The sequence below is a fragment of the Podarcis muralis genome, chromosome 9, assembly GCF_964188315.1.
Source record: "Podarcis muralis chromosome 9, rPodMur119.hap1.1, whole genome shotgun sequence".
Lineage (NCBI taxonomy): Eukaryota > Metazoa > Chordata > Lepidosauria > Squamata > Lacertidae > Podarcis > Podarcis muralis.
In genome coordinates, this window is record NC_135663.1 from 61,637,767 (window position 1) to 61,665,263 (window position 27,497).

General features: G+C 44.2%; 1 protein-coding gene across 1 annotated transcript in view; it reads right to left on the reverse strand.

Moving 5' to 3' along the window:
• NWD2 (NACHT and WD repeat domain containing 2) overlaps positions 1-27,102 on the reverse strand; it is a 67,580-nt gene extending 40,478 nt beyond the window's left edge. The window contains exon 1 of the mRNA XM_028744011.2: positions 26,695-27,102. Coding sequence (XP_028599844.2) covers positions 26,695-26,845 — 151 coding nt within the window. The 5' untranslated portion in view covers positions 26,846-27,102. The remainder of the gene's footprint in view (positions 1-26,694) is intronic.
• Between the last annotated feature and the right edge of the window lie 395 nt (positions 27,103-27,497).

The window sequence follows — 27,497 nt, forward strand, 5'->3', positions numbered from 1 at the left end:
TAGGTTGCATGACAGATAACCTGGTTTAATTACATACAAATCTAAACCGACTTTTCATGATGAGAAGTCTGCGGGATTAGCTCACTCTAAAATAAAACAAGAAAGAGCTGTGCCAGAAGGGAGGTTTTCAAACGCCAGCCTTCTGCACAGGAAAATACAAACTTAAATGTCCTTTTGCTGCTGCCAAAATAGAAATGGACCACAAGTTATTTTTGTATCACGTTAATTAGGCATTCTGAAATCTGCGTGTTAGTGGGCATGGGAGCCTGTTTGTAAAAAAAACCCCAAAATGAATTATGTGCCAAGAATCTTTTAGTGTCTTTGAAGTCTCAAGTCACATAAGAATGTGTACAGATAACAGGTTTTTTCAGACTGACAGCACAATCCTACAAGTTTAAAATGGCCCTTCTTGTTGGAGCTTTAACAGCAGTGTGCACCAATTAGCAAACGATAATGTTTCTCCACCTAATTCTGGGAGGTCATCTGCTGTTTAAAAAAAGCACAGCTACAGGGCTGGTTGAGCTGCTGAAAATCCTTAGTATGACATGTCTGCGCAGGGACTGTATCAGAGATGACAATATAGCAGATGCAAAAAATAGAGCAGAGGCAGAAGGGAGAATTTCAGCAGATGCAGATTGCAATGCCTGCTCTTCTGTGCACAAAAGTGAACAAGTCCTTGTCTACTTTTGCTTCTGGCCACTCAGTCTCAACACTACTGCTTTTATGATCCTGTGACATTATCTTATGCTGCCTGTGTTCAACAACCAACCTATACACTGCACTGCTTGTCTCATTGCGCTTAAGAGGCAAGGATTAAAGTATAGCCTTTCTCACAATCAACAGGAGGTGAAACACAAAAACGGAACTCACAAAAGGGCTACACAGCTAGTGGCAGCCTAGCTCAGTCCCGGCTCCAATTTGAATGGCAGACTGGCAAAATGAAGCACTCAGTTATCAGTCTTACCCAGTCCTCAATGCTTCAGGCAGGCTGCTCACAATCTATCTACAGTGGTACCTCGGGTTACTTACGCTTTGGGTTACACACTCTGCTAACCCAGAAATAGTGCTTCAGGTTAAGCACTTTGCTTCAGGATGAGAACAGAAATCGTGCTCCGGCGGCGCGGCGGCAGCAGGAGGCCCCGTTAGCTAAAGTGGTGCTTCAGGTTAAGAACAGTTTCAGGTTAAGTACGGACCTACAGAATGAATTAAGTACTTAATCTGAGGTACCACTGTATATCTATCTATCTATCTATCTATCTATCTATCTATCTATCTATCTATCATCTATCTATCTATCTATCTATCTATCTATCATCTATCTATCTATCTATCATCTATCTATTTATCATCTATCTATCTATCTATCTATCTATCTATCTATCTATCTATCTATCTATCATCTATCTATCTATCTATCTATCTATCTATCTATATCTATCATCTATCTATCTATCTATCTATCTATCTATCTATCTATCTATCTATCATCTATCATCTATCTATCTATCTATCTATCTATCATCTATCTATCTATCTATCTATCATCTATCTATTTATCATCTATCTATCTATCTATATCTATCTATCTATCTATCTATCTATCTATCTATCTATCTATCTATCTATCATCTATCTATCTATCTATCTATCTATCATCTATCTATCTATCTATCTATCTATCTATCTATCTATATCTATCTATCTATCTATCTATCTATCTATCTATCTATCTATCTATCTATCATCTATCTATCTATCTATCTATCTATCTATCTATCTATCTATCATCTCTCTATCTATCATCTCTCTATCATCTATCTATCTATGCCAAATTCACCCTTGCCCATTAATTAATTAATTAACAGGTTTCCCTACCCCCCCCCAACAAATCAGTAATTTCAGCAGGCATTTGAAGTCATTTATGATTTTATGGGTAGTTTTTAATTGATTTTATCCTTATTGTATTTGCTACGTTTGTTGTACGCAGCTTAGAGATGATTACAATCGTAAGTGGCATATAAATAGCATGGAGGCTGTAAATGGTGCAGAATGAAGCAGCCAGAATGAAGTCCGCCATGCTTGTAAAAACTCCTATTACACCTGAAGCATCTGCAATGCTTCTGAGCCCAATTCAAGGTGTCTATGTTAATGCATGAAGTCATCAGCAACCTGGGGCTCAAATACCTGAAGGAGCACCTCCTCTCCTCTCGTGCCAGTTGGCGTATTGAGATCAGCAAAGGCCCTGTTGATAGCGCTGCCATCCTTAGAAGTCTCAGGGGGCAATAGCTCATAGCAGGGCCTTCTTTTTATATGCAGTGGAACCTTGGTTCCCGAATGGCTTAGTTGCCAAACAAATCGGCTCCCAAACGCCGCAAACCCAGAAGGGTGTGTCCTAGTTTGTGAACGTTTTTCAGAAGCTGAACATCCGACACGGCTTCCGCTTGAGTGAGGGAAGCTCCTGCAGCCAATTGGAAGGCACACCTTGGTTTTTGAACGGTTTCGGGAGTCGAACGGATTAATCCTGGAACGGAATAGCTCCAAGAACCAAGGTACCACTGTACCCTGGCCTTTAAAAGCGTAGTGTGAGTTTTTCACTGACCTCCCTGTAAACGGTGTTATCAGTTACAGTTTATGCTTCATGCTTTTATTGCTGGTTTTATGGTTTGTTCATTATGCGTTATTTCGTGGTTGAGTTTTACTTCACAGAACCCACCCCGGGACCTTAAGGTGAAGGGCAACGAAGAAAAACCTGGAATAAATAGGTCAGTAAATAGATCACCAATTACATTCATTAGTATATCATATTGTGTATGCTCTATTCAGTCCACTGCTGTTTGGAACTGGGAAAGATCGGCTTGAATCTCTTGTTAAATACAGGGGGCAGGGAGTGACATTTCAATCACACACAACAATATCCAGCAACAAATAATTCCCACTAAGCAGCATTTCTTTCAGAGAAATTGCTTTGAATCGCTGTGTGCTGCTCATGTTACAAAAAGCTTTTGAACACCACCGAGGAAAATAAAGCTGTCAGTCTTCTAGTGTTATGGCAATGTTGTCTCTGCATATAATGCCCCAATAATCACAGCTATCTGAATTTCTACACACTCTTTCATCTGAATCTCTCAACCCCCTTTCCCGACATTAGAGAAGCTGAAAGTGTAGGAGCTGCCATTGTATAGAGAAAACTGCTTTTTTTTTTAGGTACAGCATCCATCCTTCAGAAGATCCTTGAGCTTCAAGTCCAAACTCCATCTAAGGCTTTGGCAAAGCTTTCTTTCGCCCTTTTGAGCTGATCTGTAAATGCAGAGCACTTGCAAGTGGAAGTCAGGGATATGGAAAAACTTCATGGGGGAGATGTATTTGGGTGGGTTTTTCTTCTCTTTCCACTGTTCTTCCAGGCTTTCTTTTCCTCCTCCCAGCTATCTTCAGATGTATGCTACCTTCAAACAAGTAAAATAGTCTGAGCTGGAGGCCAAGGTGATGACCCCACAGTTCACCATACTGTGATTGCTTGGCAATCACAGGGGTTGATGTTTCATATTGCTCAAGAGGTGCCTGGATGAAGACCCAGTATATATATAAATTGCTGTATTTTTCCATCTATAAGATGCCCCCATGTATAAGACGCCTCCTATTTTAAGAAATGTAAGAAATTGGAGGAAGATGGCCCAGAGTATAAAATCCTCCCTAATTTTTGACTTTTTTTTTAGGGGGGGAAACCAAGTCTTATACACGGAAAAATACAGTAGATTCAAAGGTGAGTTGACTCTCATAGCTCCAACAGGACAGAACTTACCCTGGGCTCCCCAGGACTCAGAATACTTCTGCTTTGCTTTAGGGACAGGTATACTTTCCTCCCCCCATTTATCTATGGTCACATATCTGCAGACCTTTTAGAAAAGTTATGGCATCCTTTGCTCTTTAATTAAGGCGTGTATGTATTGTAATCTGCTAAGATCATGGCCACTGGTCCCATCACCTCCTGGCAAATAGAAGGGGAAGAAATGGAGGCAGCGAGAGATTTTACTTTCTTGGGCTCCATGATCACTGCAGATGGTGACAGCAGTCACAAAATTAAAAGACGCCTGCTTCTTGGGAGAAAAGCAATGACAAACCTAGACAGCATCCTAAAAAGCAGAGACATCACCTTGCCAACAAAGGTCCATATAGTTAAAGCTATGGTTTTCCCAGTAGTGATGTATGGAAGTGAGAGCTGGACCATAAAGAAGGCTGATCGCCGAAGAATTGATGCTTTTGAATTATGGTGCTGGAGGAGACTCTTGAGAGTCCCATGGACTGCAAGAAGATCAAACCAATCCATTCTTAGGGAAATCAGCCCTGAGTGCTCACTGGAAGGACAGATCGTGAAACTGAGGCTCCAATACTTTGGCCACCTCATGAGAAGAGAAGACTCCCTGGAAAAGACCCTGAGGTTGGGAAAGATGGAGGGCACAAGGAGAAGGGGACGACAGAGGATGAGATGGTTGGGCAGTGTTCTCGAAGCTACAAACATGAGCCTGACCAAACTGCAGGAGGCAGTGGAAGACAGGAGTGCCTGGCGTGCTCTGGTCCATGGGGTCACGAAGAGTCGGACACGACTAAACGACTAAACAACAACAACAAAACCTGCTTATATTGTAACTTTGCTGTCTATAGCAGCATTTTTATATCTTCTGTCACTCCTGTTTTCTATAATAAACAAGCTTTCTTTGTTTCTTTACACAGGAGCTTCTTGTGGGCATAGATTAACACACATTCATAACAAGCACAAGCCATAACTCCAGCAAAAGATCCTAAATCTCTCAGCACTGGGTATACGAACATACAATAGTCCTGGCTGTGTACAAGCGAGTCCAGGTACACACTCATTGCAGACTTTCTGAAAGTAATTACCGCCCACTCATCGAAACAGTGGGCAGAGTTTGCGACCGTGAGTGGGCTTCCCGTGCCAGGGTGACACCCCCCTTCAGTTCTTGGCTGTTGCTCCGCCCCCTCCCCAGCTACCCAATTGGCGGCTAGCTGGGGGGCGGAGCAAAGACCAAGTACCGCTGGGCTCCAGCTGACCATCTCTCCATTCGGTCTCTGGAGCATCACCCACCCCATGCCTTCCTCTAATTTTAATATGGTTTTCTTGTAGGCTAACCTTTTCCTTTTCAGGTCTCCATGGGTGTTGCTACGGTCGCACGATGGTTGCCATTTTCCAGAGCCGGGAAGGAATTTTCCCTGCTCTGCGGGTTTTGCCTTGCCCGTAGCAATTGTCCCATCTTTGGTGGTTTTTAGGCCTTGGATAGAATCCTATAGTCTATCTTCAGATTGGGGGGGGGGCGTATGTGGCGGCATATGCAGGGCCCGTTAAAGGGTTGATTGCGGGAGTCACTGGCCTAGAGTGGCGGCATAAGGCCAAACTCCCTACATCAGGTGAAGTGGGGGGGGCACGCTGTGTAAATTCTTATTTTACAGTCCCCTTCACAACACCTGTCTGCCCTGCGCATCCTCAGACCCAACTGGGGCTGAGAGGGATGCCGCCCAATGCCTAAGTATATCTGAAGGACTAGTATACCTGAAGGAGTGTCTCCACCCCCATCGTTCTACCCAGACACTGAGGTCCAGCTCCGAGGGCTTTCTGGCGGTTCCCTCACTGCGAGAAGCCAAGTTACAGGGAACCAGGCAGAGGGCCTTCTTGGTAGTGGCGCCTGCCCTGTGGAACACCCTCCCACCAGATGTCAAAGAGAACAACAACTACCAGACTTTTAGAAGACATCTGAAGGCAGCCCTGTTTAGGGAAGCTTTTAATGTTTGATGTATTACAGTATTTTAATATTTTTTTGGAAGCTGCCCAGAGTGGCTGGGGAAGCCCAGCCAGATGGGCGGGGTATAAATAAATTATTATTATTATTATTATTATTATTATTATTATTATTATTATTATTATTATTATGCCAAGGTTTTCTACATCTGAAAGTTTTGGCTTAATTTGATCCCATACACTTGTTGTCGCGTCTCCTTATTTACGGGCTAGCTCCCGGGCTGGGGGGTTAGCACATGGGCTCGCAACTGTGTTGGCCTCAATCTAATAATAATAAACAGAACTCAATGGAATCTGAAGGATGACTGTCTTTCTCCCTCCTCTTTATTCTAGAGACATTAGAGAATCAATTATAACATTTTTGATAACCTTACTCACCATGGAAGAGAAAACATCAATGTTTTAGGTATTTCCCCAAACCTCTAGTAACTAACAGATGTTTTTCCCCACTTGAAGGTGCACTTGACTCACCAAAAAGGTTGCTTTTAGAATATGAAAGCTGCTTATCCTCAGAGGATTTCACTTCCTGTGCAAACTTTCCTTTCCTGAGCAGCAACCCAGGTGCAGATTAATGTTTGGAGTGACAGATTACTAAATATACCCATAGCGATTTGGGATTTTAAAAGTGCTCACAATGGGATTTTCACCTACAGTATAATTCCAGCTTGCCTGGAACATATCATATGAGAATATCAAACACTGGTTCACTCACCACTTTTGCCCTTCCCCTTGAAAATAATGTAAAAGGAGATGAATGCTGTTTGTGTGTTTGGTTTGCTTACATTCATTCCTTAACAAGAAATATTTTTTAAGATTCTTGTGAATGAGATATTTGTGATGTCACAGGAACAAAACAAATGACACCTTGCACAACACCCTATTCAAACTGAACTGTTCCAAAATGCTTCAGAAAACAGTTTTACATACATTACGGCTGGATGCAGTGAGAAGGCCACCAACTACCTCATGATCTTCAAATTTTATATCAGTCACCTGCATTTTATTACATGCTCAGATTGTCTGGCTTACTGGTGCAAAGAAAGAGAGAGGGCTGGCAGAATATTAATGAGTAATAACACAAGCATTACACTTTTGCTATGCAGTCTTTCGGGTTTCAAAATTTAACTCCTTCTGTATTTTAAATACAAATAAACGATACACCGTGTCTCATTAATTCAATAGATTGGGTTCGTTGCATCCATCTACTTTTTAACTGCAATACTACTTCTGATTACCGTTATGCTGTTGTCACACATTTCGTTTCCTTTTAGAAATCACCCAGGAAACATAATCTGAGTACAAGGAGTACTTGTTTTTACAAATTAATTTTGATTGCGGTAATTCTGGTCCTTGTAGACTTTTCTTCAAAGAGCTCAAGGTTCAGGCTAAGGTGCCTGGTGTATGCATATGAAGGTTAGGGAAAGGATTCCCTCAGGAATGAAGGCATACTAATATATTAATCATATTAATTTAATTTAATTTTTAAAAATATTGATTTTATTTATATCATTTTTGTTAATGCAGATTGTTGAATGGCATTATATAAAGGGCCATAATAAATAAATAAATGACAATAATAAAGTAGTTTGGGCTGCTGGAGCTAGCTGATAAGATGCATCTTCGGGAAGGTTCAAAGTGTGCTGTCGCATATGGGATCTGACACTGCTTTAGGACTAACAATGCCTATTTGTGTGTCTGCTTGCTTTCTACTTCATCTGTTGTTGTTTAGTCGTTTAGTCGTGACTGACTCTTCATGACCCCATGGACCAGAGCACGCCAGGCACTCCTGTCTTCCCCTGCCTCCCACAGTTTGGTCAAACTCATGCTGGTAGCTTCGAGAACACTATCAAACCATCTCGTCCTCTGTCGTCCCCTTCTCCTTGTGCCCTCCATCTTTCCCAACATCAGGGTCTTTTCCAGGGAGTCTTCTCTTCTCATGAGGTGGCCAAAGTATTGGAGCCTCAGCTTCAGGATCTGTCCTTCCAGTGAGCACTCAGGGCTGATTTCCTTCAGAATGGAGAGGTTTGATCTTCTTGCAGTCCATGGGACACTCAAGAGTCTCCTCCAGCACCATAATTCAAAATCATCAATTCTTCGGCGATCAGCCTTCTTTATGGTCCAGCTCTCACTTCCATACATCACTACTGGGAAAACCATGGCTTTAACTATACGGACCTTTGTTGGCAAGGTGATGTCTCTGCTTTTTAAGATGCTGTCTAGGTCTACTTCATCTACATATTTGTAAATATATAACATTTGCAAATATGACAAACACGTAATAGATCTCCAGTGTTCTCTCCTCACAAGGAAGCTGACTTTGCTGTCAAATGTATTCCCACTCAGGGACCTGGATGGGGGTTACGGTTGCTGAATAATATTGGCCTCCAGGCTGCAATCATGGCCAAGGCAATGACTACACACATGCGAGGCTGTGCCCGCAATACAATATCCTTTTCTGCATCAGGAAAGTTATATGCATCATTTTATGGGCTTGACACCAAGTATAGGCTTTTTGGTTTCACCCGGTTTTTGGCCATCTATTGTTTCACCCAGGTTTTCCTCCATATGCAACAAGTTTCAGAAAAGTACATAATTTGGTAAAGTAATCTCTGTGGCAGCAGGAGTCCACTGCACACTTTTAAAATGAGCAACATGTGAGAAAGCACATGAAATGCTAAATACAGTCAGTAAATGTAGTTGTGAAAAGTGCTCAGAGGGAAGATAATACCTTAAGAGTTTTGAGCCCCTGCTTCAGTTCAGGGATGACCTAATTACAGTGCCTTTTTTTAGCAGACTCCTAGTTTCACAATGTGCCACTGTCGGTAAAGTGTACCGGTTTAATTCCCTCAATTTTACGTCTGTCTATCTTTTCATTTTCATAATGCTGCATATCAGGCACATAAGAAACCAACTGTATATTCGCTACGTACGACTAAAAATAAAGTTGGGTAAGTATCAGGTTGCTTGCTCCAAACACGAACTGGGGACCCTTGAGCAGCCGAACTGAACAAAACCTACTGCTGTGCTGGTTGGGATGTTCAGTTAAGCCATTGGAGATGGCCAAATCCCTGCTTCGTTAATAAAAAGTAATTATGCCTACATTCCGGAAGACGCACTTGCAGCACAACTCTAACCAGTCTTAAGGATTGCAGCCTTAAATGCCATGTACAGCTGTACCTTGGTTTTCGAACAGCCTAGTTCTCGAATGTTTTGGCTCTCGAACGATCGAAACCCGAAAATGAGTGTTTTTGAATGTTCTTTTGGAAGCCAAACATCTGATGGGGCTTCCGATTGGCTGCAGGAGCTTCCTGCAGCCAATCAGAAGCCGCGCTTTGGTTTCCAAATGCTTTCAAAGTCGAACAGATTTCCGGAACGGATTCCATTCAACTTCCAAGGTACGAGTGTACTGAATTAGCTGGTTATAAATGTATAAAAACATACCAGACTTGTTTGCAGAAAGCATGACTTAAAAAACCCACACACCATAGTGGCCATAGTCAATCAAATCTTAGCTTAATAAAGCAAGATATCATACCTTCCTGCTATGTTTGAACCAGGAGTGATAGCTAATAGCTTCCAAACAAACCAGGACCTGGAAGCCAGCTTTAAACCATTGCTTCATATTTTATCTTGCTTGGAAGCTCTTAACTATAGTGTTTTTTCAGTCCTTCCTGATTTTCATTTTGCAGACTTAAAAGACACCAACTCCATATGCCATTCCCTTAAACCAAATCTTTCAAAAACAATTCTACAAGTCCACAGATACTATGTAGCATTCATAAATTGTAGCATTCTTTATTAACAATGCTTAAAGGTACCTTTAAATATATATAGAAACAAAACACTAAACATAACAGGATGAAAAGTTACATGTTTTTATGCTTGCTTGTTACTTGCTCGAGGAGTTAATAACAAACTGGGTGCCAAACTAGCTGCTACACCAATGCAATCTCACACTCACAAGGCATCCCTAACCATGTCTACTCAGAAGCAAGTCTGTTTGACTTCAGTGAGACTCACTCCAAATCTTCTCCATGTGCCAGGTGGCCTTTGACACATGAAAGATATTTTAGCACCCACCCCATTCTTCTGCTTGCTGGTATTTGTTTCTTTAAGGCTGATTTCAAAATTGCATTTTTATATTTATGGTGAAAGGTGAGGAAGAATTCCTACAAATATTATTATTAAATATCATTACTAATAACCCCAATAAAGCCACTTGGAGGAAACCACTAGGGGTGCAGTTAGCAGTTTGATGTGTGATTTCCATAGAAAAATGTCATAGACAAAAGGCTAAAAGCCCATTTCCATTCTCTGTAGCCCTAATTCAGATGTCCCCTGGAGTTGCTTTTAGATTGGTTAAAGGTAAAGGTAAAGGGACCACTGACCATTAGGCCCAGTCGTGGCTGACTCTGGGGTTGCGGCGCTCATCTCGCTTTATTGGCCGAGGGAGCCAGCATACAGCTTCCGGGTCATGTGGCCAGCATGACTAAGCCGCTTCTGGCGAACCAGAGCAGTGCACGGAAACGCCGTTTACCTTCCTGCTGGAGTGGTACCTATTTATCTACTAGCACTCTGACGTGCTTTTGAACTGCTAGGTTGGCATGAGCAGTGACCAAGCAATGGGAGCTCATCCCGTCACGGGGATTCGAACCGCCGACCTTCTGATCGGCAAGTCCTAGGCTCTGTAGATTGGTTAAAGGTGTGCAAATACTTGGTTTTGTCTGTCTTGAACCCAATGCCAGTTTCACTGAGCAATTACCATGTTCCACACCCGCTGAGAAGGGAAAAGACCTCTCTAATCTTCCAAATAACCACTAATTTCACATATCCTTGCTATATCTCCCCTTACATCATATTTTTTCTAAAGTAAAAACACCCAAACGCTTCCACCTTTTGTTGCAGAGAAGGCCGGTCCTGCCTATTTATCCTTTTTCATAGTCCCTTTCTGCATCTTTTCCTACTCTAAATCAGCCTCTCACCAAGAGCCCGCAAAAGTTACTAGCCTTCAAAGGAATTCACTAGTCTCCCAGGGGATGGCAGAGGAGGAACAGTGGGCTATGCCTTCTGGCCCCTTAGCACCATACTTGTTTTCTATCATGGGTGCAAAGGAGGGATGAGGTGCTAATTCCCTCTAAACCACAGAGCCTAGGGCTTGCCAATCAGAAGGTTGGCGGTTCAAATCCCCGCGACGGGGTGAGCTCCCATTGCTCGGTCCCAGCTCCTGCCAACCTAGCAGTTCAAAGGCACACCAGTGCAAGTAGATAAATAGGTACCACTCCAGCGGGAAGGTAAACGGAGTTTCTGTGCGCTGCTCTGGTTTCGCCAGAAGTGGCTTAGTCATAGACCCAGAAAAACTGTCTGTGGACAAATGCTGGCTCCCTTGGCCAGTAAAGCGAGATGAGCGCCGCAACCCCAGAGTCGTCCGCGACTGGACTTAACTGTCAGATTAAACCACAGAGCCTAGGACTTGCCGATCAGAAGGTTGGCGGTTCAAATCGCTGCGACAGGGTGAACTCCCTTTGCTCGGTCCCTGCTCCTGCCAACCTAGCAGTTTGAAAGCACATCAAAGTGCAAGTAGATAAATAGGTACCGCTCTGGCAGGAAGGTAAACAGCGTTTCTGTGCGCTGCTCTGGTTCGCCAGAAGCGGCTTAGTCATGGTGGCCACATGACCCGGAAGCTGTACACCGGCTCCCTCGGCCAATAAAGCGAGATGAGCACCGCAACCCCAGAGTTGGTCACGACTGGACCTAATGGTCAGGGGTCCCTTTACCTTTGCCTAGTTTAAGAGTGCATTCAGCTTTTTGTGACTGTGATAAGAGTTGGATGTGCTGATGCCAGGGGTACATCAGGATGCAAGGCCATCTCTTTTCTGAAGCAATCACTAGCACCGTAAATTGCAGGTACTCTGCCCCCCCCCCGGATGCCCAGTGACGACCACCAACATCACTTATGAGGCCCACATACGTAAGTCAATAATTAGGCACAATGGATGATGACTCAAGTTGCAGTAAACAGAACTAAATGACCCACGAAGTCCTTTCCAACTTTATGCTTGTATGAGTTATTCTAGATTTATTTGAACTTAAGCATGACTGACTCTGCCCTCCGATCTGATCCTCTGTTATCCTCCCTTAATTAAATCCCCAGAAAAGAGGATAAAGTAGCTATCTTAAACTCTGCTTACATTAAGGAAAATGCTCCAAGTTCTAAAAATATTCCTCGATTATTATTCTGGCTGAAATCATCAAATTTTTTCTTGTAACCTAGATTATAAGCACCAAAGCATATTGAGCTACTCCAATGCTATTAGGGGAGTCATAACATGACATGTGCTAATTCTTCTGCCGCCACTAAAAATAATGCTTACAGGGACCTATACAATGATCACGTTTTTCCCCAGAAGCCTTTTTTATCAGAAGTGTATCTGCTGGGCACAATAATTTTATGAAATTAAAATCAACAAAGGCAATGTCTTTCATTTCAAACCGAAAATCCTGGTGCTCAAATCATATACCCTACTTGTGTGCAGCTACAACCAGATTCCAACAATATATGGGGGCAAAGGCACATGTCAGCAATGATGCCAAGTCAGCAACGTACAATACACAAGCAAGAATTGTTTGTAGACTTTGGATTTATTACATGCTATTCACGGCAAATGGTAACCAGTTTAGGCAAAAAAGCAGCATAAAACCATCTAAATAACAGGTGGGGGGGTTGTTATGGGAGGGGTAGTACCTCTGGTGGGGGACATGCTGTGTTTCTTCTGGGGTAGTTTGTCCACCTTTGAGCCCCACCCTGCTCTCAGCTCCCACCAGCGGCTCCAAGAAGCTGTCAGGATTCGACAGTGGCCACACCCCAGGAAATGGCTTCAATTAGCTGGCTAAACCAGGTGAGGGTAGCCAATGGGTCTCAAACCCTTGGTGAGATAGAGAATTCCGCTGCATACAAAGACAGGCTCTTGTGGATTGACCAGATAAGACTGATAGGGGTCCCAATGGTCAAGAAGGGGGTTTCTGCATGTCCTGTACAGGGAAGTGAGGGGCGGATGGGGCTCAACAACCTGGGAAGGTAGTCCATCTAGGAGAAGGAAAACTCTGATCCTAAACCTCTGCTGCTATGTGGGATATATTGGGAAGAAGAAAAGGCTAAGGAGTAAAACCCTACACAAAACTGGAGTGGAGTCCCTGAGATGGTTGGATGTCACCTTGTACACATCCTTCTGACGACTACTGCAGCCAAGTTGGTGCCAAACATATTGCTCTGTTTTCCTTCGGACCACATCAGCCCAGGACCTCCATACACACTGCCCAGGCTTGTACCATGGGGAGGTAACTTCAGCACTGCTAACACAGCAGTTTGGCTTCACCCCCAGAGATGCACTCTACTGTCTTTTGAGGCAGATGGATGCCAACATCACCACCACCACCATCATCAGACCAAAGCTGTCGACTTACAGATTTGAAAATAAGGGACCAGCAGCCTCGAAAATAAGGGATCAGCAGCCAAAATATGGGATTTTAGACAACCAGCTGAAATACGAAGTTAAAAGGGACCAGATAATTTTGGAGAGATTTTTAGCCGGTTTTTAGCCCTTTGTTTCCAGAGGTTGCTGCTCAAGACACCAGCTGATGAAACACTGCAATTAAATAACTACAAGCAGCAACCACTTTTCACGCAAAACGAAGTCCAAGCTACAAAGATGCTGCTGCAGTTCTGTATCTTTTCTCTCGTGCCCCATCTGCAGCTCTCAGTTCCATCAGGTGGGGCAGGAGGGAGGGAGGGAGGGAGAGGAGCTGCTTCCTTTGAAACCCGGGAAATTTAAGGGACATCATCAATAAGGGACAGCAGCGGGACACGGTGCTGGGATAAGGGAGTTTCCCACCAAATAAGGGACAGTTGACAGCTATGCATCAGACAGATTGGGATCTGAAGAATTGTGCAATATATGTAGGTTACAAATGCCCACGGCTGATATTCCCTCCATGTCAAGCGCATGAAGGGGCTGTATATATACAAAGAGGCAGTGGGACCATGCCACTGGCTCAGCCCTGGCACTGTATGCCTTCCACACACCTGCTGTCCATGCTTTACCATGGATGTTTGCATTGGTGAAGCCTATGTGCAAGTAGGCTTCAGCGGAGGCTGGAACCCTGATTACAAAGCACCGGCTTGAATCCTACTTATTTCTGCAAGCTCTTATGTAAAAATATGATGTATTTTTAGGGAACTGCCAACAGTATCTGTTGGCTTTAGTATGAATTTTTCAGGTGTGGTTATCTGCTCTTCTAGTGCATCATTGTATTAGCTGAGCTCCAATACTTTGGCCACCTCATGAGAAGAGAAGACTCCCTGGAAAAGACCCTGATGTTGGGAAAGATGGAGGGCACAAGGAGAAGGGGACGACAGAGGACGAGATGGTTGGATAGTGTCTTCAAAGCTACAAACATGAGTCTGACCAAACTGCGGGAGGCAGTGGAAGACAGGAGTGCCTGGCGTGCTCTGGTCCATGGGGTCACGAAGAGTCGGACACGACTAAACAACAACAACAAATGGTTTTGTATGTTTATAACCCACCAACAACGATGAGTGAGATATCCCACCCTCAATAACTCAAAGAAGCATTACTAGAACAATTTTATACGACCTTGTCTCCATGTACTACTTATTAATTTGTGTTCTAAGAAAGCCAGCACAGCCAAGCAGATAGGAAAGATCTCCATGTTGCATCTAAACATAAAATATTTGTTAACAGCTTAGCATATGGCTGTTGGGGCTTTAATAAGGAAATAAATAAAAATTGCTCTGCTGAAGCAGCCACTACAAAAGGAATGGAATTCTTCTCTCTGCAATGTCAGTTGCCTTATTTGTGAGGTTTATTTACGTTCTGTTGCTCTTGCATGCAGCTGTGCATGCAGTTATGATGAACGAAACCCACTGCGCCACTACACATGGATGTTTAAGGATCCAGGAAATCCTCATTAATTGGGCCAAAAGTGGGCCAATTATTCGGCAGAAAGGGCACTCTGTTGTAGACTATGGGGAAACTGACTGTTTGTTATGATCTGCCAGAAGAGGATGTGCCCCTTTTGCTCCCTATACATTATGTCTTCCCCTTAAAAGCTGGGGCTTTTGTGTTGAGGGGATTACTGAGGGGCACAAAATCATTACCTCTCTGTGTAAAGAAAGATTGGCAGTGCTTTCTCTGTCGCTCCAGATCGATACAGATCCAGGCAGGTGCTGTTTGTGTTTATACTTCAAAAGTACCTGGAGACTGTGCTTGTATTTCTCAAAAACCCCAGGGAGAGAGCTAAAAGAATCTGGAAACAAAGCAACTGTCAGTTTTGTATCTTCCATCATGTGGGAGTGTAGAAACCTGCACTTGGGAATTAAGAAAAAGATATGAAATAGGTGGATCTAAGGAACGCTGTAGTCAAAACCACAGCAGCCTTCTGCCTCTCGCCATAAGGAGGTAAACACAGTTAAAGATGTGAATAATATACCCCCCCCCCAAGGCTCACATCATGTTAATCTGAAGTACGATTGCCACTTTTCTTCTTCCAACAGAAATTCGGAATCTTTAGCATATAACTGACAGGCAGAAATGCAATAAGTGCCGTGTTTCCTGACACAGAGACGGGAGATGACACACTTGTTGAATTTCTGTCAGTCATGCAAATATTAAAGTCACAGAGATTTTCTCAAGACAAATTGATGGCAACCTTAAGTAAGGAAGACTTACAAGTGCCAGAAAGAGTCAAACAGTAGAAGCAGGTTTTGTTTTTTTAAAAAGAGACACTTTCTACAAGTTGAAAACTTAAAATCTGCTTTTCTTAAAAAAGCATGTAAATACATAAATATAAAATTACTTTTTTAAATGGCTTTTTAAAAAAATTCACCCTGCAAGGCCAGAGGTTAAGTGATACACAGCACTTTGTCCAACGAACCCGTTCCCCATTACGCCATGTTCCTTCTTGATTCTGAATGTACACACCCCTCTAAATGCAAGGGTTCTTTAGCATTGCTGAAACATTGATCTGCCACAACAAGCTGGAAAGGCAATTATAACTGTGGTTCCAAATGGCACTTTTATTGCCATTGATACCCACAAAATGTGTGCAGTGGGAGAGGCAAAAAGTGTGTGGCATTGCTGACCTTGGATTTCAGCAAGTTCTGAAGAATGCTTATTAAGAAGTCCTGTTCAGTGCAAGAAGACATATTTCTTAGGACTGCAGCCTCTCCTATGGTGCAGGATTTTTTTTAAAAAAATTACAGTTCCTGTGCTGTGCCTAAGCATTAATAGAAGTGAAGAAAAACATTAATACTTAGCATCCTTGAGGTAGTTTTATGGAGCGCTGGTAATGTTTACTCCTCCTTGTTGGTCTATACTGTGCAATGGGACTTGCTCTCTGGAAGGTGTGCTTAAGTTTGCTTCTGGAGCGCAAGTCAGCCAGTGAGAACGGTGTGTGCCATCTGAAGAACAAAAAGCCACTGTCACTTGTTCCTGCTCTATTTCCTACTTTCTGGAAGGGCGCCGCTATCCCCTTGTGCAGATGGTATGGCTGCAATTAAACTGCAGAGAGTGCAGAAGGACTGTGTGAGGATGTGCCAGCAAGTGTCCCAGGGCTGAAATGGGCTTCTCACTGCCTCAGGGACCAGAATCTGTAGGGTGGTCAGCTGCAGAAGAGGACCTGGCTCCTGCAGCTCTAATAGTTGTGAGGAAGGAATTTCAGCAGGTGTAGCAGAAATGTGTGTGTGTGCATACACGCATGAGAAGAAAATTCAGAAAGAAGGAAGAGAAAGGAGGATATATATTGTAATTTTAAAAAGTGTATTCCATGTTTCAGGTCTGGAATGGTCTTTATGATATATATTCATTGAAGAAAGAACCTTTTTTTGTTTTGTTTAAAGGCCAAAAATGAATTTGCATATTTAATGCTTGTTTCTGATTACTCAGAGACAATGTTGTGTTCTGTTCCATTAGGCAATGAAACATACCGTACTCTTGTGCTCTCAAAATACTGATTGAAACATTTCCCTCCTAGCTGCATAACCTAACCTATGTCATTTATTATTACGACTTGAATCTTTTGTGACGCTCCCTAATAAATATTTCACCACAATTTGCATGTGAAAAGATGAGGACCAAATGCTAATTGAGCCGAAGCGTGAAAGCAATGTCTAACTTAAGACATGATTAACAACGCACAAGCTTGATCTTCAAGTTGTTATTTATCGCTTTTCTAGCACTTCTTCAGTATGCAAAGCTCCAGTTCAGATCTCATTTACATTAAGCAATTTAAATACACAACACTAAACATGCACTGTTGGATCAAAGCAAAGCAGTTACGTTTGCTAAGCTCATTCATAAAAATATTCAAAACACAGTATCCCTAAACTCAATTAGAATACTGTTCTCCAATTTTATGCAAATTACTGAGCACAGTAGGCAGTATGGCAGCTACATTCTTACACAACACTAAACCATGCTTAGGAGCTACATATGTGGATGAGCCCGAACAAAGTTTCTGGCTCACATGTTGTTGTTTAGTCGTTTAGTCGTGTCCGACTCTTTGTGACTCCATGGACCAGAGCACACCAGGCACTTCTGTCTTCCACTGCCTCCCACAGTTTGGTCAAACTCAAGTTCGTAGCTTCGAGAACACTATCCAACCATCTCGTCCTCTGTCGTCCCCTTCTCCTTGTGCCCTCCATCTTTCCCAACATCAGGGTCTTTTCCAGGGAGTCTTCTCTTCTCATGATGTGGCCAAAGTACTGGAGCCTCAGCTTCAGGATCTGTCCTTCCAGTGAGCACTCAGGACTGATTTCCTTAAGAATGGATAGGTTTGATCTTCTTGCAGTCCATGGGACTCTCAAGAGTCTCCTCCAGCACCATAATTCAAAAGCATCAATTCTTCAGCGATCAGCCTTCTTTATGGTCCAGCTCTCACTTCCCTGGCTCACATGCGACACCCCTATTGCTACACTTCCACAGAGTTTTGTTTCACTTTTAAAAAGTCATAGCTTAGCATTAAACCAGGGTTCCTGACTTAAAACAAACTCTTTAATCAAGTTTAAACTTTTAACAGCACAGAGATTCTTGGTAAAACTTGGTTTGTTATGAAGCCTAACAGAACTTGTTTAACCAGGATTCCTGGTTCAAACATATCACCAAGTCAGGAACTTCAAAAGAAAAACTCAGCTGCACAGGAAGAAGCAATGGATGGAAGAGGAGGAGTATGCAAGCTCAACGCTTTGCTTGGGCTTATTCAGGCACTGCTAAACCATGGTTTAATGCTCTGTACTCACTCTATTGTCAGCAGGAAATGATGGTTGTTAGCATTTAGCGGGTAGTGGTTCACCTGATGGGTTGAAACTGCAACGGCTACTTCCTGTAGCCAATCGAAAGCCGCGCCAGACGTTCAGCTTCCGAAAATCGTTCAAAAACCGGAACACTCACTTCCAGTTTCAATTGTTTGGGAGCTAAGGCATTTGAGACCCAAGGTACGGCTGTAAATGATGTCAATTTTTATCAGTTTCCGCCACAAGGCAGTTATGCTAGACTACTAAAGTTTAAGGTGCTTTTGCAATTCCAGTACTCTCTCACAGGTTGAGAAGGGGTCTTGACAAACAGGCTGTGCGGTTATTTTTAAAAATTGTTTTAACAATGTCTCTTAGGGGTGAATGAGATAGAGAATTGCTATATTAATTTGGTGTGTGCGTGGTGTATATGTGCGCGTGGTGTATATGTGCCAAACACTAAAATTTTACTGAGCTTGCAGGAAACTGTGCTGTTTTAACGCACTCTGTGAGGGGCTGCCCTTGAAGATGGTTCAGAAGCTGCAACTGGTGCAGAACACAGAGGATAGGATGCTGACATCCGTTCTTTAAAAAAGCTGCACTGGTACTTCTGAGCCCAAGTCAAGATGCTTATGTTGACATAGGTAAAGGTAAAGGGACCCCTGACCATTAGGTCCAGTCGTGACCGACTCTGGGTTTGCAGCGCTCATCTCACTTTATTGGCCGAGGGAGCCGGCGTACAGCTTCTGGGTCATGTGGCCAGCATGACTAAACCGCTTCTGGCGAACCAGAGCAGCACACGGAAACGCCGTTTACCTTCCCGCCGGAGCGGTACCTATTTATCTACTTGCACTTTTGACGTGCTTTTGAACTGTTAGGTTGGCGGGAGCAGGGACCGAGCAACAGGAGCTCACCCTGTTGGGGGATTCGAACCACCAACCTTCCGATTGGCAAGCCCTAGGCTCTGTGGTTTAACCCACAGCACCACCCGCGTCCCTCCTATGTTGACATACAAAGCCCTAAATGTCTTGGGCTCCGAATATCTGATGGCGTGCCTCTTCCTATATATGCCTGCACAGGTGCCGAGATCTTCCTATATACACCTGCAACAGGTGCCCTGATAGCACTTTCGCTGCTTGTGGTACAGTGGTGTGTAAGAGGGCAGCTTTGGCAGTAGGATTCTGCCATGCTTCCTCTTCCACAGTGCTGTGCTGTTATCTCTGGTCAGCTGAGCAAGCAGGTGGGAGAACAGAGTTCCTGTTGCAGTTCCCCCCTGCAGCTAATTTTATCAGTGATAACAGCTCAGCAATGGGGAGAAGGGGTGCAAGGAGACAGGGTGGGGTGGGTCTGGGCAGTCAGTTCTGCATCCTTGCCCTAAAAAGGCAGTTGATTTTTAGATTAAAGTGTGTATATCAGAGTTTTGCAGTCATTTCGTCTCTTATAAACTAATTGTAAACTTCCACAGAGTTGGTGTATGTAAAAGAGGGCATGTAGCAGAAAAATAGCTTGAAAAACCACATGAAACATTTGAGCTGCCAAGTAATTCAAGTAGCTCATTGTTGATTTGGCAGATGGGCTTCAAAACATGGTTGAGCTGCTGATTATTCTCAACAGAACACATATAAAAATAATAAAAGGCAGAGGCTTTTTAAAGCATTTGTTCCAATCTAACAAAAGTTAGAAATAGCTATGGCTGTACTCCTTTGCACACTTAACTTGGTAGTGAGACTCACTGAACACAGTAAAGACTTACTTCCAAGTAAATCTACATAGAATTGGGCTGCAGTTCTTACTGCCCTATAAAGGACTGCAGCCTTACAGTCAATAAATCTTAGGATCTTTGCCAACAATGACAGATTGCTTTATCATTTTAAGTACCTGCAGTTATTGGTTTTTATTATTGGGATTTTGGGGGGGTACAAGTTACTTGCAACCTCCAGCCTAATTCTATGCGTGTCTGCTTGGTAGTAAACACTTATTCTGTCTAATTCCCAAATCCATATGAACAAGCTTGAAGCCTAACTCAAGTCTCGTTGATTTCAGCTGAGACTGACTTTGGCTGGATTGAAACTAACTGCCTGCTTTTAAAACTAATTCATTGCTGATTATTCTGAAGTAGCTTGCAAATGAAAATGGCAACAAGCAGCTTGTCTAATGCACGCTAAACTACTGAACACATAATTGTGCTGACATATACACTGCATCCAAATATATCAAGTCTACGAGTATGCAGTAGTTTCTCTTGCAGACCTATCATATGAATATAAATGATTTGGTTTAATTGGTATATGTCCTATCCAAAATGCACATGAACACCTCCCGAAATGTTTAGAAAGCTTTGTAATTAGCATTTCCAGAATTAGGATTCCCAAACACTGATGGCCGACAATGAAATTGTCTAAGTGAGTTGACAAGATAACTTGGTTATCTTTGTCCTTGACTTATGCATGTACAATGGAAATTCCTCCTAAGTTTGTATATGCAGAATCACTGCATGACAGCCATTAAATCTTAGGATCTTTGCTATCCATGCCTATTGCTTTATCACTTTAAGTGTAATATTCAGTTATTGTTTGCACTATTGATATATCATTTGACTAATGAAATCAAAGATCTTGATGAAGGCATGGCACTATGTGAAAAGCACAGGGCTTTCACTTTGAAAATGTGCCACAAGTCATAGGTTTGAATCCTGATTGCAGAGAGGGAACAGCTCTGACACATAACACATGTTTTATATGCAAAAGGTTCCAAATTCAACCCCTGTTACCTCCAGTTACAGGACCACAGGAAGCAGGACTGCCTGTGGCCTTGAGACAGCCACTGCCAACCAAAATAGTCAATGAGTAGCTGTATCAGTGGTTTGGCTCAGAGGCCTATTTTGACATAACACTAAATTATGAATGAGTGGGTATTAACCTTGGGCTCATACACTCCCCTTGGCTGTGAGGGTTTGGAAGCATCCATTTCCTGCCTTTCACTAACTATTGTTTATTGTGTCTAAAAATGGTGCCAACTATGGCTAGTTTAAACTAGTGGAAGGCAAAACATAGACAAGGTTCCAATGGTAGTTCTGGGAATGATCAGCAAGGGTTTCTGACTCCCAATAATTTAACCATAGCAAGTAAAATTTTATCTCCCTGCCTTTAATGATCTTGGGCTAGTCACTTATTAGTCTCTGTGTTCCTCTCCTGTAAAATATGAACATAAATCATTTGCCTTTGACAAGGTCTTTGTGCATATATTGTTGGCACAAAGTTTTGTATTCCAAACCCCTGATCTGTACGAAGATGTAGATATGTACTCATATCTTCAGGTTATTCCAGTGTATGATTTATGTCAGTCAGTTCCAGCCCATGAGCCAACATTTTGCACCTGGCCCTGGTTTCTAGGAAAAACACATTGTAGATCCCACAAGCCTGAAGTCTGAAAAGCACTGGTTTAAATTATAGTTCATTAACAAGCCAGGTTGAGATATGGTTTAAACTAATCACAGTCTGTGCGATGTACCAGGAAACTGCAGTTAGTGAAAAACAGGAAGTGGATGCTTTGAATTTCCTCAATGCAGCCTTTTATGGTTTAGCATTATACCTGAAACAAGGACGTACATGGCAGATTCATAAATTCCTTACCTAGATATTACCTCTGTGTAAGAAATTCTGCCCCAATTCCTGTGTGCCACAATTACATGTTTACATATTTGGCTGATAGCTCATGTAGCAAAATATATGGAATATGCAATTGCAGAAATAATGGCCCATATGTGGGTTACAATGAAAGTTCTATCCAGCTAGGAAAACGCATCACATTCGAATTTGACTAATAGTGCAAACTGGTATGTAATTTGCAAATTGGGCAGGGTTCTTGGCGAGTGGATTTATTTCCTCAGATTTGGACTACTTTGTGAATTGTTTTCATTGTGAGCTTGGGAGCTATTACAACCAAAAGGTCACCAATAAATAAAGTAACCAAAATAACAATATTTTTATATGCCTTCACCTACAACTGCTTTCTAGAGTGGCAACCTTTAATCGGCGTAACTGGTAATCAACTAAAGCGGGGTTGCTGCTACCTTTTTAAAGGATTGGGCTCAAGTTGGCCAGTCATCCAAAAGCTATTTGCCAGCATGGGCACAAGAATGATCATGGCCAAAGTGGTTGTGTATACACAGAGATATACACCACAAATTCACAATATATACACACACACCACACATAGATGAAGGAAAACTCACTTCTCACACTCCTATCTTCAAACACACATCACCTCACTTGCACACACAACACTTGTCCCCACTTCAGTGAAGATTCAAAGTGTCCCTCCCATCATCCTAGCAATTCAATGGGGCAGTGCTTCCTTCATAAATATTGAGAGGAGAACTTTAAACTTCTCTTGTCAGCCTGTTGCTGTGATGGTGATTCAAATCACCAAGTGGCAGCTGTCGGGCCACTTGTAGTGGTTTGGCAGGCTGGACTCAGCCTAATGGGACACGGTTTGCCACCCTTCAGTGTTCCTCCATCTGTGGGTCCCCAGACGTTGTTGGACTACAACTCCCATCATTCCTAGCCAGCATGACCAGTGGTCAGGGATGATGGGAGTTGTAGTCCAACAACATCTTGGGGACCCACAGGTTGAGAACCACGTTAACCAATCTAAGAGTCATCTTTTTTCCAAAATGCAGAACCACTTGTAACCTGAAATGACCCGGCAGCACGGGACTCACATTTTGGAACTATTTTTCCGTCTCTACATTACAGATGAACAGATGCAAAGCAGGACAGGACTCCTATACCGTCAACAGCTTTGTGGAAGAGCGATTTTGGGCAAGTGTAGTTTGCTGTGCAGGAATGAGCAGCGAGGGAGGGTCATGAGAGCGCTAAGTCAACTCAGCACTAGGGGCTGCTTCAGAGGCAGTAACTATACAAGAACACACACACACAAACACACACACACGTGGCTGCAGCTAAATGCACAGATGTTCTATGTTAAGTTGTGGGTGAACATATCAGACGACACAGCGATTCTTCAAACAGCTCTTGTTTATTCACAGGCCAGGACAGAACTGAACTGAAGGGTTCAGTCAGCCTGCTTATATAGAGCTCCAGTACAACGTAACTGTAACAATTTTCTAAAACTATCCAATCACTGAACGTCACTTTCGATCCCTTATTTGCATAACTATCTACAGTATCCCCCTGCTGGCCCAGGGTGAGAACTTCAGTACATAACATTCTACATACAAGAACTGAGGAGGCTTCATCAAGAGAGACTGTAAGCATCTTCCTCTTATTCCCCACTACTCTTCCTGTAAGTAATGGACTAGGCACCAGTGCTCCTTGGGACATCATGTACTGCAGCCACCAAGGTCCCAGTTTTCAGCTGTGCTTTTGTCTCAAACTAGGAGAATGAGCATGGCAATAAAAAAGCAGGCAAGTGAGGAGGTCTCCTGCTAGCAAGGCCACCAGACTGATTAGGATATTTCCTTATTTAGTGTGCTTTATCAGCCAAGGCTGAAGTAAAATGGGGATGGGGAATAGCGGAGTGTCTATCCCCGAAGGAAACTGAAAAAGAAGCGTTTAATGGAGTTTGTCTTCTACATAGGTTCGGAAGGGATTTCAAAACTGACCTAATCTGCCCGTTTAAATATGACACTCACGTGCCGGAGTGCTCCACAAAGCTATACTAATGTGCATGTCCACACAGAATAAATACCATAAACTGCCGAATGAAGTCTATTGGATTCTAAGTTTAGAAGGTACTCACTGACATACATAACGAAGTGGAACTGTAAGGCAAGCTATTTCCCTTTAAATACTATACAAGTCCCAAGTGGCAACCTGCTCTAAATCTAATGATTGCCTCACTTACTGACTGACTTAATGGCACTTTAATTGCAAAGGTTCTTTCAGGTTAGCTAGACCCTTCAAATTTGGGCCATGCACAGTCCAACTGATCCCCCCCACCCTCACTTTACTAGGAGTTTGAAAGGGGGAAATGTGCAGATTAGAAATGGAGGGCAAGGAGCGAAATGATTAGGGTGATTCCAGGCCTGGCATTCAAGTAGAAACACAACACTAGGATTGCACAAAAAGTCTAAAGGCCCCTCCAGACCGTTTTTTTGGGCAGGTGCATTCTACAAGATGTCATTGGTGCAGTAATAGCGCAATCCACACATCCATTCCACTTTATTAGTTGTTCTGCTGTCACATTATTGCCATCTGGAGGGGCACTCTTGCACTATAGCACAATAAAAGCAGGAGGGGGTGGGAATAAACCGGAAGATTTGTGCTATAAAAAGTTACAGGATTTCAGCAGCAAGTTATAGGATGGGCAACGATAGCAAACAAAGTAAGTGGGGTAGCTCGGTTGGAAGAGCATGAGACTCTTAATTTCAGGGTTGTGAGTTCGAGTCACAGGCTGGGTAAAAGATCCCTGCATTGCAGGGGGTTGGACTAGATGATGCTTGTGGTCCCTTCCAACACCCCCCCCCCCAAATACCATGAAGGCACAATAAAAAGGACACCCGGAGGAGTCCTCAGAAGATGTTCACCTACCCACAAAAACCTCACATATATACTAGGTAAAAGATAAAAAGTTTACTACCCCCTTTATCACTCAACCCCCCATCTCTCTTCTCCCCCAACCTTATACTGCAAACAACATTGAATCTAACTGATCTATAGAGAGGACTGTATGATCTTAAAATTGAGACAGTGCATGTACTTTTATACAGTGCTTTGTTCTGGGGGGGGATGCATGCCCCTAAACATTTTGTGAACCTTTGTACTTTTGTCCATTTACTGTATTTATTTCCCCCAATTTGAACTATAAAATTGTGATTTTCTTGAGCCAAAATGAGAGTACCACTAAACATTTTTTAAGAAAAAAAGTGCTGCTTTTATAACCCCAGAAAATCTTTAATAAAAACAATTTGAAAAGGAGACGTTCCCCTTTCCCTAGAAGGGGGGAGGTTAGAGGCGTACCCCAAAATGGCGGAACCACTCATAGGCCATCCAGAAAAATGAAACGTGGTAGTCCACAAATAAATAATAAAACTAGTTGGAAGTTTATCTCCCCCCCCCCCCAAAAAAAGCAAAAGTGTTCAGAGATTAGGGGAATTGTAGTCCAAAAACAGCTGGAGACCCAAGTTTGGGAATCCCTGCTCTAGCTTCACACCATTGTTTTATCCCCTGATGTCCACATGTTGGGCAATATCGATGAGGCCAGTGGCAGCCCTGTTTAGGGAAGTTTTTGATGTCTGATGTTTTATTGTATTTTTAATATTTTGTCGGAAGCTGCCCAGAGTGTCTGGGGCAACCCAGCCAGATGGGTGGGGTACAAATAATAAATTATTATTATTTATTATTATATCTCAGGACATGAAGCTGATCTCGTGACAGAGGCCAGCATTCCATCCAGCCCCTACCCCCAACCAAAGCCGCACGTGGGACGAAACGTCGCTCTGTGGGCTGTTAGAGGCGCAGCGGCCTCTCAAGGCTCAGCTCTGGGGTGTCCAGAGCGCATGCCCAGCAACCCTGAGGGGCGACGCATGCGTCTGGGCTGCGTGAAGCCTCCCACCAAGCGCAGAGCAGGCTGCGCTGAAGTAACTGTGGGGTAACTGTGCCCCTGAAGGAGCAGGTGCGCAGCCTGGGAGTCATTTTGGACTCACAGCTGTCCATGGAGGCACAGGTCAATTCTGTGTCCAAGGCAGCTGTCTACCAGGTCCATCTGGTACGCAGGCTGAGACCCTACCTGCCCGCAGACTGTCTCGCCAGAGTGGTGCATGCTCTGGTTATCTCTCGCTTGGACTACTGCAACACGCTGTATGTGGGGCTACCTTTAAAGGTGACCCAGAAACTACAACTAATCCAGAATGGGGCAGCTAGACTGCTGACTGGAAGCGGCCGCTGAGACCATGTAACACTGGTCCTGAAAGACCTACATTGGTTCCCGAGCACAATTCAAAGTGTTGGTGCAGACCTTTAAAGCCCTAAACAGCCTCGGTCCAGTATACCTGAAGGAGCGTCTCCACCCACATCGTTCTGCCCGGACACTGAGGTCCAGCGCCAAGGGCCTTCTGGCGGTTCCGTCACTGCGAGAAGCGAGGTTACAGGGAGCCAGGCACAGGGCCTTCTCGGTAGTGGCACCCACCCTCCCATCAGATGTCAAGGAAATAAACAACTACCTGACTTTTAGAAGACATCTGAAGGCAGCCCTGTTTAGGGAAGTTTTTAATGTTTGAGGTTTTATTGTGCTTTTAATTTTCTGTTGAGTGCAGCCCAGAGCGGCTGGGGAAACCTAGCCAGATGAATGGTGCAATAATAATAATAGTATTAATAGTAATAGTAGTAATAGTGGTAGTAGTAATAATAATAATAATAATAATCATCATCATCATCATCATCTCCAGGCTCGGCTCCGGGGCATCCAGAGCGCGCCCAGCTGCCCCGCGAGGCGGCCCACGCGCCTGGGCCGCGCGCAGCCTTCCGCCAAGCGCGGAGCTGCCGCTCAGAGGTAAAAAGGGACGGTGGACGGGGCTGCGGCCAAGACTTCCGAGCCCCTCGGGGAAGCGCAAGCTTACCTTCGGGATTGGCGCTGATGAAAACCCTGACGCTTCTCCCGCTGGGCGCCAAGTGCAAGGGCAGCGCCGAGAGGTTCCCGGAGAACGCCGCCCTGCGCAGCGCCGAGTCCCGCGGGCAGGGCAGCTTGCCGGCCGCGCCGCCCGGCCACATCGCCGTCGCCGTCTCTCTTCCTCCTCCTCCTCCTCCTCCTCCGCCTCGCCGTCCTGCTTTCCCGGCCGTCCTTTCGCGGAAGGGCGAAGGAAGCGGCGGCCGCAGCTTCCCTCAGGGCGCTCGCTTCTTCTTTTTCCTCCGCAGCCCTCCCGGCTCACCACCACCGCCGTCGGCGCTCTCCGGCCATGCGGGTCCTCGTCAGCCCGCCGCCGCACCGCCGCCAGCTCCCCTCGGGGGCGAGCCGCGGCGGGAGGTCACGGGGCGACCGGGAAGCGGGGAGCTTTCAGGCGGCGCTGCGGCGGTGGCGGCGGCTTCGGGAGAAGCAAGAGCGCAGCGCTCTCGGCCGGAGAGGAAAAGTTTGCGCCCCGGGCCAAGCGCTGGGGCGCGTCGTCGAGGCGCGGGGGGTAATAGGAGCTGCCCGGCCGGCAGGGGCGCGCTGCAATGTCAGGGCCACGCCGGGGCCGGCTTCTCTTCGGCGCCCTGCTCTTCCAAGGCCGCTCAAGTCTTGCAACTCTTGCTCTAGTTCAATGCAAGCGGCGCTTCGAGAGACGACGCCAGTCGGCCGCTTCCTTCTCGCGCGCAAAAACGCACAAGCAAAAAAAAAAGGAGATCTGTTTGGATCAGGCGCTAGCCGCTGCTGCGGTTTCCCTCT